At 46.4% G+C, this 14,692-nt stretch overlaps 1 protein-coding gene across 1 annotated transcript in view; it reads left to right on the forward strand.

The window, feature by feature from the left end:
• The first annotated feature begins 11,282 nt into the window (after positions 1-11,282).
• The window catches only part of LOC119391529 (glucose 1-dehydrogenase 2), an 85,281-nt gene continuing 81,871 nt past the window's right edge, over positions 11,283-14,692 (forward strand). Inside the window, exon 1 of the mRNA XM_037659207.2 lies at positions 11,283-11,871. Coding sequence (XP_037515135.1) covers positions 11,283-11,871 — 589 coding nt within the window. The remainder of the gene's footprint in view (positions 11,872-14,692) is intronic.

Here is a 14,692-nt window from a genome sequence, read left to right on the forward strand (position 1 = left end):
GTTACGGTTCGATTGAGGTTAACTGTGTTTATTTACAGATGAAGGCAGGCAATGATAGGTGGTGATGGCGTCCATAAGTAGAAGCAGCTGAACCTCCTCTTCCTCTTCTCTCGTGGCTCATACCCTGACCCGGCTCATACCGTAGCACTCCCCGGTTCACAGACGAAGCCCGCTGGGCGAGTCAGAACCACTGGCGAAGTGCGGGATGGAACTGCTTGAGGCGAGCAACATGCGCCAACTGGGTTCGACTAGACCGACGACCAGCTGACGTCAGACGTGCCACCACGTAGGTCAAGTCACTCAAGCAATCTACTACGACGAATGGGCCAGCATACTGGGATAAAAACTTCTGGCATAAACCACGTTTGCGTTGGGGGGTCCACAACCACACAAAGTCACCCTTTTCGAATGAAACATCGTCGCGGCGTCGATCATACCGCTGCTTGGATCGGTCTTGCGATGCCAGTGTGCGCAGGCGAGCAATTTGGCGGGCTTCTTCAGCACGGCACAATGTCTGGGCAACTGAATAGTCCGTATGAAGCTCAAATGGGAGTATTGTGTCGAGGCAACTGCGCGGAGATCGAGCGTAGAGCAGGTAGAAAGGAGTGAAGTCTGTGGTTTCGTGCTTCGCTGTATTATAAGCATAGGTGATAAATGGCAAGACATCATCCCAGTTCTTGTGTTTCGATGATACGTACATAGCCAGCATATTAGTTAGGGTGCGGTTTGTACGTTCGACAAGCCCGTTCGTCTGGGGATGATATGGCGATGATATGGGGATGACACTGCGAAGTGCAAAGGCGAAGCAATTCTTCCACAGTGTCGGCGACGAATTGGCGACCACGGTCACTAATATTTACACGAGGCGGTCCATGGCGAAGAACAACGGAGCGCAACAAGAAGGAAGCTACGGACGCGGCTGTAGAGGATGGTATCGCAGCGGTTTCCGCATATCGGGTGAGGTGATCGACACACGCTATGACCCAGCGGTTGTTGTTCGAGGATTGCGGAAACGGTCCTAGCAGGTCGATACCAACTTGCTCGAAAGGCGTAGTGGGCGGCGCTACAGGATGAAGAAGTCCTTGTGGAGCGCTTGTGGGTCGCTTGTGACGCTGGCACTTGTCGCAGCTCGAGACGTAATTCTTCGTACATGTTCGCATTTTAGGCCAGTAAAACCGCTCCTGCATTCGGTGTAAGGTGCGAATGAATCCAAGACGGCCTGACGTCGGATCATCATGCATGACACGGAGGACGTCGCGTCTCAGACTGTCGGGAACAACCAATAAATACCGCGCACCATGACCCGAGTAATTTATCTTGTATAACAGTCCATCTCGAAGGCAAAATCGACCACTGCCCTTAGGACTGCGAGCGTCGGCGAACAACGGGTTCAAACATAAATCATTGGGCTGTTCCCGCTGGAAGATAGTGGCGTCAGGAAACGTGTGAGAGAGAGCAGCAAAGCAAATGTCGGAGGTGTCCGCATTATCTTCCGTTGCTGACAAAGGAAGACGAGAAAGGCAATCCGCATTGGAATGACGCCTGCCACTTTTGTATAAAACATTAAAGTCAAATTCGTGGAGCCGCAAAGCCCTGCGCGCAAGGCGTCCAGAAGGGTCTCGGAGGGTAACGAGCCAACACAGGGAATGATGGTCGGTTACAATCGTGAACGGACGCCCATACAGGTAACAACGAAACTTCTGAACAGAAAAAACAGCTGCCAAGCATTCTTGTTCTGTCACAGTATAATTCCTTTCTGCCTTGCTCAGAGAACGACTCGTATAGGCGACCACATGCTCTTCATCATTATGGCGCTGGACGAGCACGCCTCCGATGCCAATACCGCTTGCGTCACAGTGCACTTCAGTAGGCGCAGATGGATCAAACTGACGAAGGAGAGGTTCTGACGTCAGCATAAACTTTAGTTGAGAGAATGCAGCATCACGTTCAGGTGTCCATTCGAATGGGCTGTCTTTTCGCAAGAGGCTGTTCAATGGATACACGATGTCCGAAAATTTCGGCACAAAGCGTCGAAAGTAAGAACATAGCCCTAGAAAGCTGCGGAGTTCCTTTACAGACTTGGGTGGCTTAAAGGTGCTGACTGCTTCAATTTTTCGAGAGTCGGGCCTGACGCCATCTTTGTCGACCAGATGACCGAGGACCAATGCCTGTCGTTCACCAAAGCGGCACTTCTTCGAGTTCAAAACCAAGCCAGCCTTTTCGACACAGTCCAGAACGAGGCGTAAGCGGGCGTTATGCTCGTCGAATGTGCGTCCAAAAATAACCACGTCGTCCAAATAGCACAAACACACTTCCCATTTAAGACCGCGATGAATCGAATCCATAAATCTTTCAAAAGTTGCGGGAGCACTGCAAAGCCCAAACGGCATAACATTAAATTGACACAGTCCATCAGGCGTAACAAATGCGGTCTTTTCCTTGTCAGCAGGGTGCATAGGGATCTGCCAATACCCTGATCTTAGGTCAAGTGACGAAAAGTAAGAAGCTGAGTGCAGGCAGTCAATGACGTCGTCGATCCGAGGCAGCGGATACACATCCTTTTTAGTCAGGGCGTTCAATCGTCTATAATCGACGCAGAACCTCCAACAGCCGTCCTTCTTCTTAACCAAAATAACAGGCGCTGCCCACGGGCTGCACGACTCTTCAATAACGCCTTTGTGCAGCATATCCTGAACTTGGTCAGCAATCACTTTCCGTTCCGATGACGACACCCGGTAAGGTTTTTGCCGAACCGGATGAGCAGAGCCTGTATCAATCCTGTGTTGGGCTCGCGAACATGGTAAGGACAGTCGCTCCTCCTTTTCGCCAAAGTCAAACACGGAAGCATGTCGTTCTATTAGCTGAACCAGCGTTTCTTGCTCATACGACCGTGGCGTCTTGCTGACCATGCTCAAAATGTGCGCCTCGTAGGAGCAACTGCGTTTGGAAATCGTTAAGTGTTTGTCACTTTTTTCGTTCGATGAAAAAGAAGGTGGTTTTCGCCATCTAGTTGTCTTAGGTGAGGGTATAAGTGACCCTGTGAGTTTTTTGTATTAATCTAGTGTTGGCATGTTTCCAACTCACTGGAACTCTTCATGTTTTGAGGCGTTGATTGTAACGCGCCGCAAGTTTCGTCCACATCAAATCGCCTCCATCTGTGATCAAGCCGGCTGTTACGCCGTCTTCTGCGAGCGTTTTTCAGCGGAATATATCCTGCATGGTATTTCTAAGCTCATCGGTGGTTACATATGGAACTTAGTGTCTTGTTCGACTTTTCGTTCGATAGACGCTAGATGGCTTACCTGCGAACGTTACAGTCCACAGTTGTAGTCTCCTGCCACCTACACTATGTTGTTGAAATTGCTCACAACTGAGCACTGCTTATCTTACAGAGCGATCATTTTGGCTCTTCCTTGAGAAGGTTTCTCTGTAGCTGTTCTGATGCGGCCGCCTTTTTCACCGCTGCCTCGACCTCTTTAGGTTGTAGCTACTTATGTCACTGACTTTCTGTCTTCTTGTTGATCAGTTATGTTAACTATGCGGTTCGTTTCTAGGCCACCGAATTCGCATTAAAAAAGAAGCCGGCTTGCAAAGAAACACACGAGCGCAAGAATGCCCGGTACAAGTTTAAAGCAGCATTCAAACCAAGTCGTCGGAGTGATAAGATGGAACTGCATTAATTTGCGATAGATGCATGTTGAACCTTTTTATAAAACGCGCAGGGTCCCTTATGCATTCTCCTAAGACGATTCGAAGGCGAAGCCAGCTTCTCCTTTTACAGCGAAAGCTGTTATGAGATCATTTCAACGGCCGTTTTTGGTGGCGTAGTTGTCCGCCGCCGCCGCCGCTGCCGCCGCCGCCGCCGCCGGTGTCCGTAACCACTATCGCTCGAAATAAGAAAAAAAACGAAATAAGAAAAGATTTCCAGGATGGAACGGGGTTCGAACGTGGGCCCTCTGCGTGGGATCCCAGTGTTGTACCTCAGAGCCATGCCGGTGCTTGGAACTGCCTTGCAAAACGACGCTATACAGGCCTCATGTCCAGAAGGAACCACATTAACATATGTAATTTAGTGTGGTAGAAGAGTGAAATAACAACCACGCACCACACAACGCGAATTCTGTAACCAGGCGTCACACAATGTGAATTGCGCGACGTGTGGGCTATTGGATGCTTCCAACCCACTACAAGGGGCTCTGCAATAATTCTTCATCGTCATCAGGCACAACACCAACAAAGTGCGCATGATGCCTTACATGTTTTTAGCGGGTAACACGGCTATCCGTTGAATGACAAAAAATGGCATAGTGGCTGCTGCCCTACTTCACAGAAATTATGATTTATAGCGTAGTGGATTCCTCGCAAGTGCACTTGCATTGGTTGCCAAGGAAGCCCATGAGCCCATCATCCATTTCCTCGGGACTCAACAAAGTTATTCCCCCCTCTCTCTGTCTCTCCTTCTCACGTCAATGTATGTTGGAGAGTTAAATAGCTACCGGGCGTCACACAATGCGAATTACGTAACTGGTGAGCCGTTTAAAGCTTCCAACCCATTACAAACGGCTGAGCCACAATTCTTCATCGTCATCAGTCGTCACGTAAACAAAGTGCACATAATGCCTTACATATGTGTAGCTGGAACCTCGCTTCTGCGCACAATTACGAATAATGGCGTTGTAGATGCTTCCCAATTTCACAAATATTGTGATTTATGGCGTAGTGGGGACCTTGCTAGTGTACTTGTATTAGTAGCCCCAAGAGAGTTTACAACGGGCTCTAGAAATGCCGCTCTTCCAGCTTTCGCTGTGACTGTGCTGCGCTTTCCGCGCAGGCCTCGCATTTTTTTCGTCTGAGTCGATATACTGATCCTCACTCGCTAGGCTTCTTCCTCGCGGCCACCGGAGGGCGGTGTTCTAGAGGGTGATTGCTTTTACGGCTCTAGGGAAGCGTGCATGAACCTTACGGTAGCGTTTTTCACGCTTGATCGTTAACAAGCCTATGAAGACATTGAAGAACGCGTGGGTGCAACGCTTTTGGTACAGTAGCCAGCGAGAATCGGGAAAAGCGCTCTTTGCGATTCAGAGCGCGAAAAATGACACCAAGCGACGGGCTGTGTGGCTGCACAGAATCCGGCGAAGAAACTTGTCAAAAGGTAAGCACCTGTATGGGTGCTCGCAGGTACTGTTTAGGGGAGTGTTTATGTCGGCCCGATACCAGTGCAGCGTGCTTCGCGTCCTTCCCAGAGAAGGTGCATGATCAATAACATTGCTGTCAGCTGTTATTATGTTTGCTGTAAAATTTGCGCGTTTGGACTCACAGGTATCAGCGCGCCATAAAAATTCACTGCTACAACATTTCTAATGCACTCGCTTTCCATCGGTCATCCTTTTGATGATTGGTTTTTTTGACGTGCAAGCTCTTGTTGCTGTCATTCATATTTTTGCAATGAAACATGCTCTGAGCTGCGCATGATATCTGAATGTACGGAGAAATTTTTTATAATGGTATTTGTGCTACGAGGATGTGCCGAGACTGGCAAAACTCCTAATCCGCACTGGCTCTGGCGACAGCCAAAGATGAAAGACTTAACCGTATTAAGACAATGCTCATACATAGGTACGCCGCCAGTTCTATTGGCTTATCGAAATCCACTTCGGGGTGGTCACATGGGCGTTCACTGATGGGTGGTCGACGAAATCTGCTCTAGCGGTCTTCGGTGCGTTCTTCCAGTTTATCGGTCAACCGAGTGCATTATTCAAGCAAATAAAGCGCCTTTTGCTACCGTAATTTTTTCTAGAGCAATTTAATAACTTAATTGAAGATAGGTTATCAACTTTTTAGAGCTTGCAAAATGCACACGGAATATTGTTTAGAAATATTCCCAATTTAATAAATTTCCCTTGAGCCATGAGGAAACCCTAGATTCGCGTCATCACTTGGCTAACTTGGAGGGAACATCGAACAGTGTAAATAAAATTTTACTACAGCGGGCAAGCATCATGGTACCAAGACAGAGATTGTATCAATGCGGATGGTTGCTTTCTTTTAATGTGAATGCTCATCTGATGCACTACAAAAACTGCTAACATATCTGACGATTGTGCTGAAATCGCACGGATAGAGCTTGGACATTTCTTCATATGTTGCGCTGGGAAAAAGAAAAGAAAGGCTATTCGAACTTCGAGGTTCCTTCGTGCGGCATCCATGAGTGCATGTATATCGAGGGGGCGGCAAATGCTACGGGTTTTACATATAGTGCATACAAAATGGATAGAGCATGTGCAGTTAAGGTGTGACAGTAAGCAGCGCTGACCAGCAACTCGGTTTTTTTTCCTGCTAGTGCAACTCCAGGTATTTATGCTGCCTTCGTGCCGCCTCCAAACTTTGCGTATTTGAGCAAAGCTGTACGTTGGGCTAGATGGTTTCTCACATAGAGTTTCGTACAATATGTGCTAGAGGGAACTCTGGCGCTGCGATCGTTCAGCCACCATGGGAATGATGGGTAGTACATGGATTTGCCTAATCTTCGTGGTTCCGGCTTCAAACGCAGTTGTGGCTTCGTTTATTGTTGTGCTTTGGCGTCTGTTTCCGATGAAAGAATCGATGGTTGTGAACTTCATGACCCGATTTGAATTGGTGAGCATAAACGGTAAAGGTGGGCAAGTGTAACTGCTCAACATTAGTTGAACTTCGTCTTTCGACAAAGCGGCTGCAGGCCACACGGAGCCAAACGGAACCGAAAGAACGAAGCATAGGGAAATCCATGTACTGCTCATCATTCCCATGCTGGCTGAAGCGCCATGCGCCAGAGTTCCTTCTAGGAAATATTGTAGCAACCTCTATGGTTTCTGCTGTCTTGTACTGCGCTTAGTGAATTTGGATACAAATATTTACGCCATAAGGAGAACAGGCTGTTTATCCTGGTGTTCCGTATTCCTTGTCGTCTTCGTGGCAATATTCGTTTACACTTTTTCTCAATACAATATTACGTCGACTTTCAGACTTTTTAGCACGCTCTACTGATTTTTTGACTCTATAATGAGCGTAAAGGGACATACAAAAGCACCGCACGTAGGCTAATCGTAACACTAGAATTATGTACGTTCATACCACTTCTGCAGAAGCATTGAAACCTTTGATGGCGCTTTCAAGTGAACATCGATTTTATGCTCTCCAACACAGTGTGAAATTTCAAATTTATAAAGTGATGAAAATTGATTAGGTAAGTACGGTGTTGTGATGTCTCATCTGTGCGATTATTTTGATCTGCAGTGCGTGAACTTTTTTCCTCTCTAAACTTTAACTTTCGGCTCTCACGTTTACTTCATTTGTAACACTTCTTTCTGCTGCACAGCCTCTCACAACTTGAAGGTATGGATTGCGACGTTGCAGCAGTAGTGACGACCACTTGGACGTGCTGGCTCGAGCAGAGTAGTTAGGGCTGCTGCACAACGGCTCACTAATAAGGGCAATAAATGTGTTACTTTCGAAGCCGAGCCACCCAAAAGTTCAGGGGCCGAATTTACAAGCTTCTCTTTCGTAAGTGCACTTTCCCATTGGCCAGCCGGCTTCGCTAATGATATGTCCCACATCGTGATTGGCTGAAATTTTATATTACGAATATATTTAGCTTAATATATTTTTAAGTGAATACAGTCGCGGTTGTTTGCGGAATTTCTGGGTATTTTATAGTGTAGGTCTTATACAGTGACTTCGCTGAAGCTGATGAAACCGCTTTCTCAAAAGTTCGTGGTCTCGCACAATAAGAAAGCGAAGTGGAGAAGCTCTTTGGCAGTGAGACAATGAGAGCTAAAGCACACCACGACAGTCATGTGTTCTAGCCTAACTTATCACCGAGATAGCTCACTGGCGTTTTCCAGCGGGGCGAATAACAATGGAACACTTCTTTTTCTCCTCCATGTTTCCCAGAAAGGCTCTATGTCGTTCTCGAGACTTATCTACGTCGGCTATGTCATGAAAGAAGCCCAGCCGATCATACTGATGATTGCCGCCGCGCGAAATGGTGGCACAAACTATCACTAGCACAAGGTCGATTCCACGAAAGATAAAAAGAAAAGGTGTATACTTGATGTTTCGGATTTTCTGATAATTTTGTATGGTGTGCACATAATAGCACAAAATTGCAATTTGTTTTCAAATAAAAACTTCTTTTAACACAGGAAAATTAGACAAGCGTCGCCGGTTGACGACGACCATTTTACGAAGAGTCCGTTTTCGTAAATTAGCAAGCATGCTGACATCGACTGAAGCTATATATTACAAATATCTTTCTTTTTAGCGCAAGTACAAGTGAAGAGGAAATAGCTTTTATCATTTCAGCGAATTCTGAGCGAATTATGTATTTTTAAAAATTCACGCAAAGAACACTGTGTTTCTGAAAATTAGTCAAATTTGGGACGCTATGTTTACTTCTGTGAACATCTTAGCTTGTTCATGTTTTCAGTGTGAATAGGCCTTTATGTGAATAATGAACCTCCGCATTTGTATTTCTCTAATAATTTTCAAAGTAATAAATTTTCATGCTCGTAACATGATAAAGACAAAAGTGCTCCTCGATTCAAAAATCTGTAATAAAAACACAACCATCTCAATTTTGTTCAAAGTCCCCCAAAATGTTCCCAAAGCACTGCGGAATGATGTTACGAAAAAACATGTTGCATCATTTTCACTAGAACAAAGGCAGAAAATGTCAAACATTGTGTTCCTAGAGCGTGGTGGCTACTGCGTAAAGGACATCCCTAGTGACATGAAAATACACTTTGCTAAAACGGCTGCTTGGGCGAGTTGGCTCATGGTTAAGATATATTTACCAGCGCAAAGAAGATGGAATATTTAGGAAGGACACACACACACATATCCTGAAAAACACAAAAGTGCTCCTCGATTCAAAAACCTTCCTAAATGTTGTCTTTTTTGCGCTGGTAAATCTATCTTAAAGAAAATACAGTAACACGTCTTTTTTCTTCTTTGAGCAACAGTAATGATGTATTGTCGGAAAGTGGAAACTGGTTTGTAAAAAAAAAAGATCGTTCTAATTAAATGCACTTGCGTGGTTTGCAACTTCATCCCTCTGACATAGACATCCCTCAGTCCACAGTAGGCCCTTCCAGTTGTACCCTCCTTTTCTTTCGTCTATTTCAGTTGACTATAACGCATATCTTGCATGCTAAAGAACTAGTGATGCAGAACTATCGATGGTACTATCGATACTATCGATAGCTGAGTCGCTATCGAACTATCGATGGTGAAAAATACTATCGATAGCGCTATCCATAGTAAAAAATTCGATGGTACTATCGATAGTATAAAATCAACAGCGCCGACTCACTGCAGAATAAACTTGATTCCCCGCGCGCGTGGTACATGGTGGAGCCGGAGGAGCAGGCTGAAGGGCAAGAAAGTTGAGATGATTGTGTTCTTCACCAGAGTGCTCTGCTGACACATGATCATAAAGTCAAACTGTTCAGCTGTAGCGGAAAGGAAGCCTTTACATGTGGCGGGACTGGGCGTCTTCAAATTGAGATTGCATACTATGATTTCAAAATAAAGAAATATCAAGAAATTAATTGTAAGGTGTAACTGGTTGCTTTTAGATACGAATTTATTGATGGATATATTCCGCCATTTTCACGGCGGAAATAATCATTTCTCTGCTAAAAATTGCTCATGAATTAAGCGAAGCTGGTAGTACGCTATCGCAAATATTTTGGCAATATGGCCTGCCAGCAACCGCATCATTATTCACACTACTATCGATAGTATTGTCACGTGGTTGTGACGGTGAAGAATGCTGCAGCAAGACTGGGAAATACGGAACTTTGTATTTGGGCGAACTTGTGCCCAAAAAATCAAAACTCCAAATACAAGCGATACATGCTGCGGGAGCGGTCGTCAGCCGTTGAATTCTCTCATCATCGGTGGAACGCGTCGTCCTTTATACATCAGTCATCAAACCTTCCAGCGTTATCGCTGGTGCTCGCGTAAGCTCTCGTATAAACTTGACTATTCGCGTCCGGTGCGTAATCTTAACAGAATGATCTCCAACAAGTCTGAAGCTTCTCAAACATTACGGCGCGGTCCGCGTCAAACGTTGCTAACAGTCTTTCTGGGTGAAACCCTAATACGTCAAAACAAAGCAATAAACACGCGTGGCAGATAGCGCTCTAGTAATATTAACGATGGTACTAGCGATTGCACTATCAATAGTTTGTCGATAGTAGCACTCTTCAAGCAGTGCTGGCAGTTCTGGTCTCCCTCTTGAATTGAGCGCGCATCCTGCTTCAAGACCCTCCGCAATAGAGAGACTCTGATAAATTCTACAAAACGAAAATTCCGCTGCAGCGGAATTTTCTTCTTGTGCACCGTTAGGTAGTCGGCAAAAATCTCGGTCATGGCTGTAACGCCTAACCATAGCCACCTTCAGAGCGTAGGACTGTGATCGCATCAAAGTGAAGCACAATTTGGATGCTTAACTTCTATCTCAGGTGGTATTTGGCTGACTGCCACAGGCGTGCTCGTTGCTGTCGTCTGCTCAGGCGGGCGTCTATCGAGCCACCCTTTGCACCCGTCCGCGCAACGCACGCTACTCCGTTTACACGAAGGCGTGGAGCGCGGGCCACTCGATCCGCCACACGATGTGCACGGTGCTGATCCAGAGACCGGGCGGGAGAGCGACGAGCGGTGAAAAACGTATCGTGTAACCAACGGAATCGACAGCCCAGCATTTTCACGTGCAGAGCGATAAAGCATGGCAAACCATGTGTAGCTGCCGTGCTTAGGTTGCACTTCAGTACTCGCAGTTCACCACTGTCGCCATTTGCGATTTCTCACATTCTTACAATGCATGATCGACTCAGCTACACAAATATCCCGTTCAGCTTTGTTGCTTTTATATAAGCGCATTTACTCAAAAAATAATCCAGAGGAATGAAAATGTCCGTGCTGCCCGTCGACGAGGAATATAAGTGGTGTCGCAAATGCATTTAATTGGAACGATCTTTTCCTTTACAAAGCAGTTCCCACTTTCCGACAATACATCGTTACTGTTGTTTAGCGAAACTCAGAGAAGAAAAAAGACGTGTTACTGTATTTTCTTGTCACTAAAGATGTCCTTTACGTAGTAGCCACCACGCTCTGGAAACACGATGTTTCACATTCACGACGAAGTGTCTGCTCAGTGGAACACTGTTCGAGTAGCTCTTGCCTTTTTTGCGCAATAATATGTGCACCCCGTGAAGGCTACTATACTGTGCCCATCGGCGATGAACGCGGACCAGTTCGGATACCTGCGAAGTCCTGCGGCGTCAGCGGCGGCCGCGTCCAGGAAGCGGACGGGCCCTTACTGCGACTACGACAGCGAGGATGTCCACTCACTGACAGGTGAGGGGTCATCTGATGACGACTTCGAACTTGTATCAAGCCGAAAGGCGAAGAGGCGCAACACCAGACCCTCTTCGTCCCCGAACGTACCAAATGAAGAAGCGCCGCGAAGGCCCGAGACCAACACCATCATCTTCGTTCCTGCTGTCCCCAACGGCAACATGAAGCGCCTCAACAGGCAATCTGTTTCGGCGCTGCTCGAGGGACTGGTGCCAGATGAAATCATCGACATCAGAGTGAACCCGCGTAAGAATGTCATGGCGATTGATGTTTCGCATGCTGCCGCTCTGAACGTACTACGCAACGTCACAGAGCTGGATGGAATAAACGTCCGCTCCTACATCCCTGTGGGCTCCAACGTCGTCGCCGACGTCATCTACGACGTTGACGCTACCATACCCAGCTCCGACTTGTCTGCCCTTGTCAAGCCAGCTAATGAAGCTAGCGTTATCGCTAAGGTTACCCGTTTGGGTACCTCACGCTGCGTGAAAATAGATTTTCAAGGCAACTCTCTACCTTCGTACGTAAAGGTGGGTCACTTCCGACACCCTGTGAGACCGTTTGTGCCGAAGCCACTACAATGTCACAACTGCATGAAGCTAGGTCACGTGAGAGGCGTATGCGAAAATGAGCGAGTATGTTCTCGCTGCGCTGAAACCCATTCTGCGGACACTTGTATAGTCAACGTTCTCAAGTGTTCGAATTGTAATGGACCTCACAAAGCTTCCTCAAAACAGTGCCCAAAAATGAAAAGAGAAATTGCTGTATTGAAACAAGTGGCAAGGAACCATACATCGCATCGCGAGGCTGCCGAAACAGTCAGAAAGCGGCGAAATCGGCGCCGACGTGCATCCAAGGAAAACCAATGCTTGTGCATCTGCAGCGCCCCTTGAACGCCCTGCTTCACCAACTCCCTTGTCATGCGGACCCTTCGTGGCCGGCATGAAACGAACAGCAGAAAAACGCGCAGTTTCTCGAGATTCCACTTGGCCTCCATTGCCGAAGCCACAGTCACAGAGATCGTCGACGGCCGGTGCAAAGCAGAACAACAAGGAAGGCATGGACACAACTGATGCAGCTTGGCCTACGTTGCCGAAGTCGCAGCGACATGCAGATTCACACTGCACATCGGCAACAGTGCGCACTGAATCTCCGACTGACCAGTTGCCTGAAGAAGACAAACCAACCATCATCGTGCTTCAGTCATTGTTGGACACACTTCGCGTGTTCGTCGGCAAGCTGAAATCCCCCTACGCTCAGTCCGTACAACAAGTACTGGATGTTCTGTGTCCAGTACTTGCAAGCCTTCAGTAGGCACCATGACACGACTCTCTAAAGCGGAACGTAAATGCCTGAGGTCCTGAGTCCAGTACCATGGAACGCAGCCGTGTTCTTTAAGCTCGCGTGCATTGTTTCTTTTTTTGTATGCTCCCTTCTTTCTCTCCCTTAATCCCCATCCCCCAGCGTAGGATAGCAAATCGGACGCGCGTCTGGTTAATCTTCCTGCCTTTCCTTCCTCTTTCTTCTCCTCTTCACATTTTCTGCTTTTGTTCTAGTAAAAATGATGCAACATGTTTTTTCATAACACCGTTCTGTAGTGCTTTGAGAACATTTTGTGGGACTTTGAACAAAATTGAGATGGGTGTTTTTTTATTAGTGATTTTTGAATCGAGGAGCAGTTTTGTCTTTTTGATGTTACGAGCATGAAAATTTATTCCTTTGAAAATTATTAGAGAAATACAAATGCAGAGGTTCATTATTCACATAAAGGCCTATTCACACTGAAAACATGAACAAGCTAAGATGTTGACAGAAGTAGCCATAGCGTCTCAAATTTGACTAATTTTAAAAAACGCAGCGTTTTTCGCGAATTTTTCAAAATACATAATTTGCTCAGAATTCCCTGAAATGATAAAAGCTATTTCCTCTTCACTTCTACTTGCACTAAAAAGAAAGATATTCGTAATATATAGCTTCAGTAGCTGTCAGCATGCTTGCTAATTTACGAAAACGGACTCTTCGTAAAATGGTCTTCGTCAACCGGCGACGCTTGTCGAATTTTCCTGTGTTGAAAAATTTTTTTTATTTGAAAACAAATTGCGATTTCGTGCTATGCAGTCATATGTGCACAACATACGAAGTTATCAGGAAAATCGGGAATATCAAGTATACACGTTTTTTTTTTTATCTTTCGTGGAATCGACGTTTTGGGTCCGTAATCAACCGAAACTCTTCAAAACAATGCTGCACGCGCACTAGTGCAGTTTTTAGAAGAGTCAGGGATATCAGAAATATGCTGATTCACATAAACAATTATTGTTCGCATTGTTAATTATTGCTACACACTTCTGGTCACATGTTTCGCGTTGTTTCCCATGTTTCATGACAGCTGTGTTTATAGTGCAGGCAAGTGCCCAGTGACTGCTGTGTGATCACCTTTTGCAAAGAACTGTAAGATCAACACTTCCGTTAAGCGTGAACGTTTCTTGTGTTTCGTGTGCGTGAACATTGTTATTGATGCGTGGACATCGTTTATAACGTGTGAACATTGCTTTTGTGAATGGACAATGTCCGTTCGTGAATCTTGCATTACTTTATTGTTATTAATGACTTCAGGACGCAAATTACTATTTCAGAGAAGAGCAGTAGCCGGAGCCATATCTAGGCACCAGCCTCCCCTTAAACACATTTAATAAAAAAGACAGGTGTTGCAGTCGCCGTGACACTACCCAATTTAGCACGGGTGGGAAAAGGCGGGGGAGGGGAGGGGGAGGGGAGGGGCTTTCAGAATTCACGAGTTCATGACGAGTAGGCCTGTCAATCATAAGCATGGATCTGGGCGGGTTGTGCAGTCCTTACGCGCCTAAACACTACGGTTGAGCAACACCCAGCGGGCTTGCATTGAAGCGCCGCTGATAATCGTGACCGTGGGAACAGATAGAACGTACCGGGGACGTCATTTCTGACGAACTGTACCTCAATGTCAGGAAAACGGAAAGCGTCGACTGTCGTGGGTTTCTGCACAGAATCGCCTTTGGTGGCCACTTTGCACCAAACTGGCTACTACGACCCCCTGTGGCAACAAACATTTCAGGTTTTCTGCACGGCTAGTTTCTGGCTACTTTTGGACTTCTTTTCCGGGGCATTGAATAGCCATTTTTCAAATTATCTGCGGTCGAAATACAGTTTTCAAGCTTTCACGTCGCGTCAGCGGATGCACGCGCGCCTCATCTGCCCACCAGCAGGTGGTGTCCATACTGAGCGGCGAAGTTGCATGCACGTTGTCAAACGC

This window comes from Rhipicephalus sanguineus, chromosome 4, assembly GCF_013339695.2.
Source record: "Rhipicephalus sanguineus isolate Rsan-2018 chromosome 4, BIME_Rsan_1.4, whole genome shotgun sequence".
NCBI lineage: Eukaryota > Metazoa > Arthropoda > Arachnida > Ixodida > Ixodidae > Rhipicephalus > Rhipicephalus sanguineus.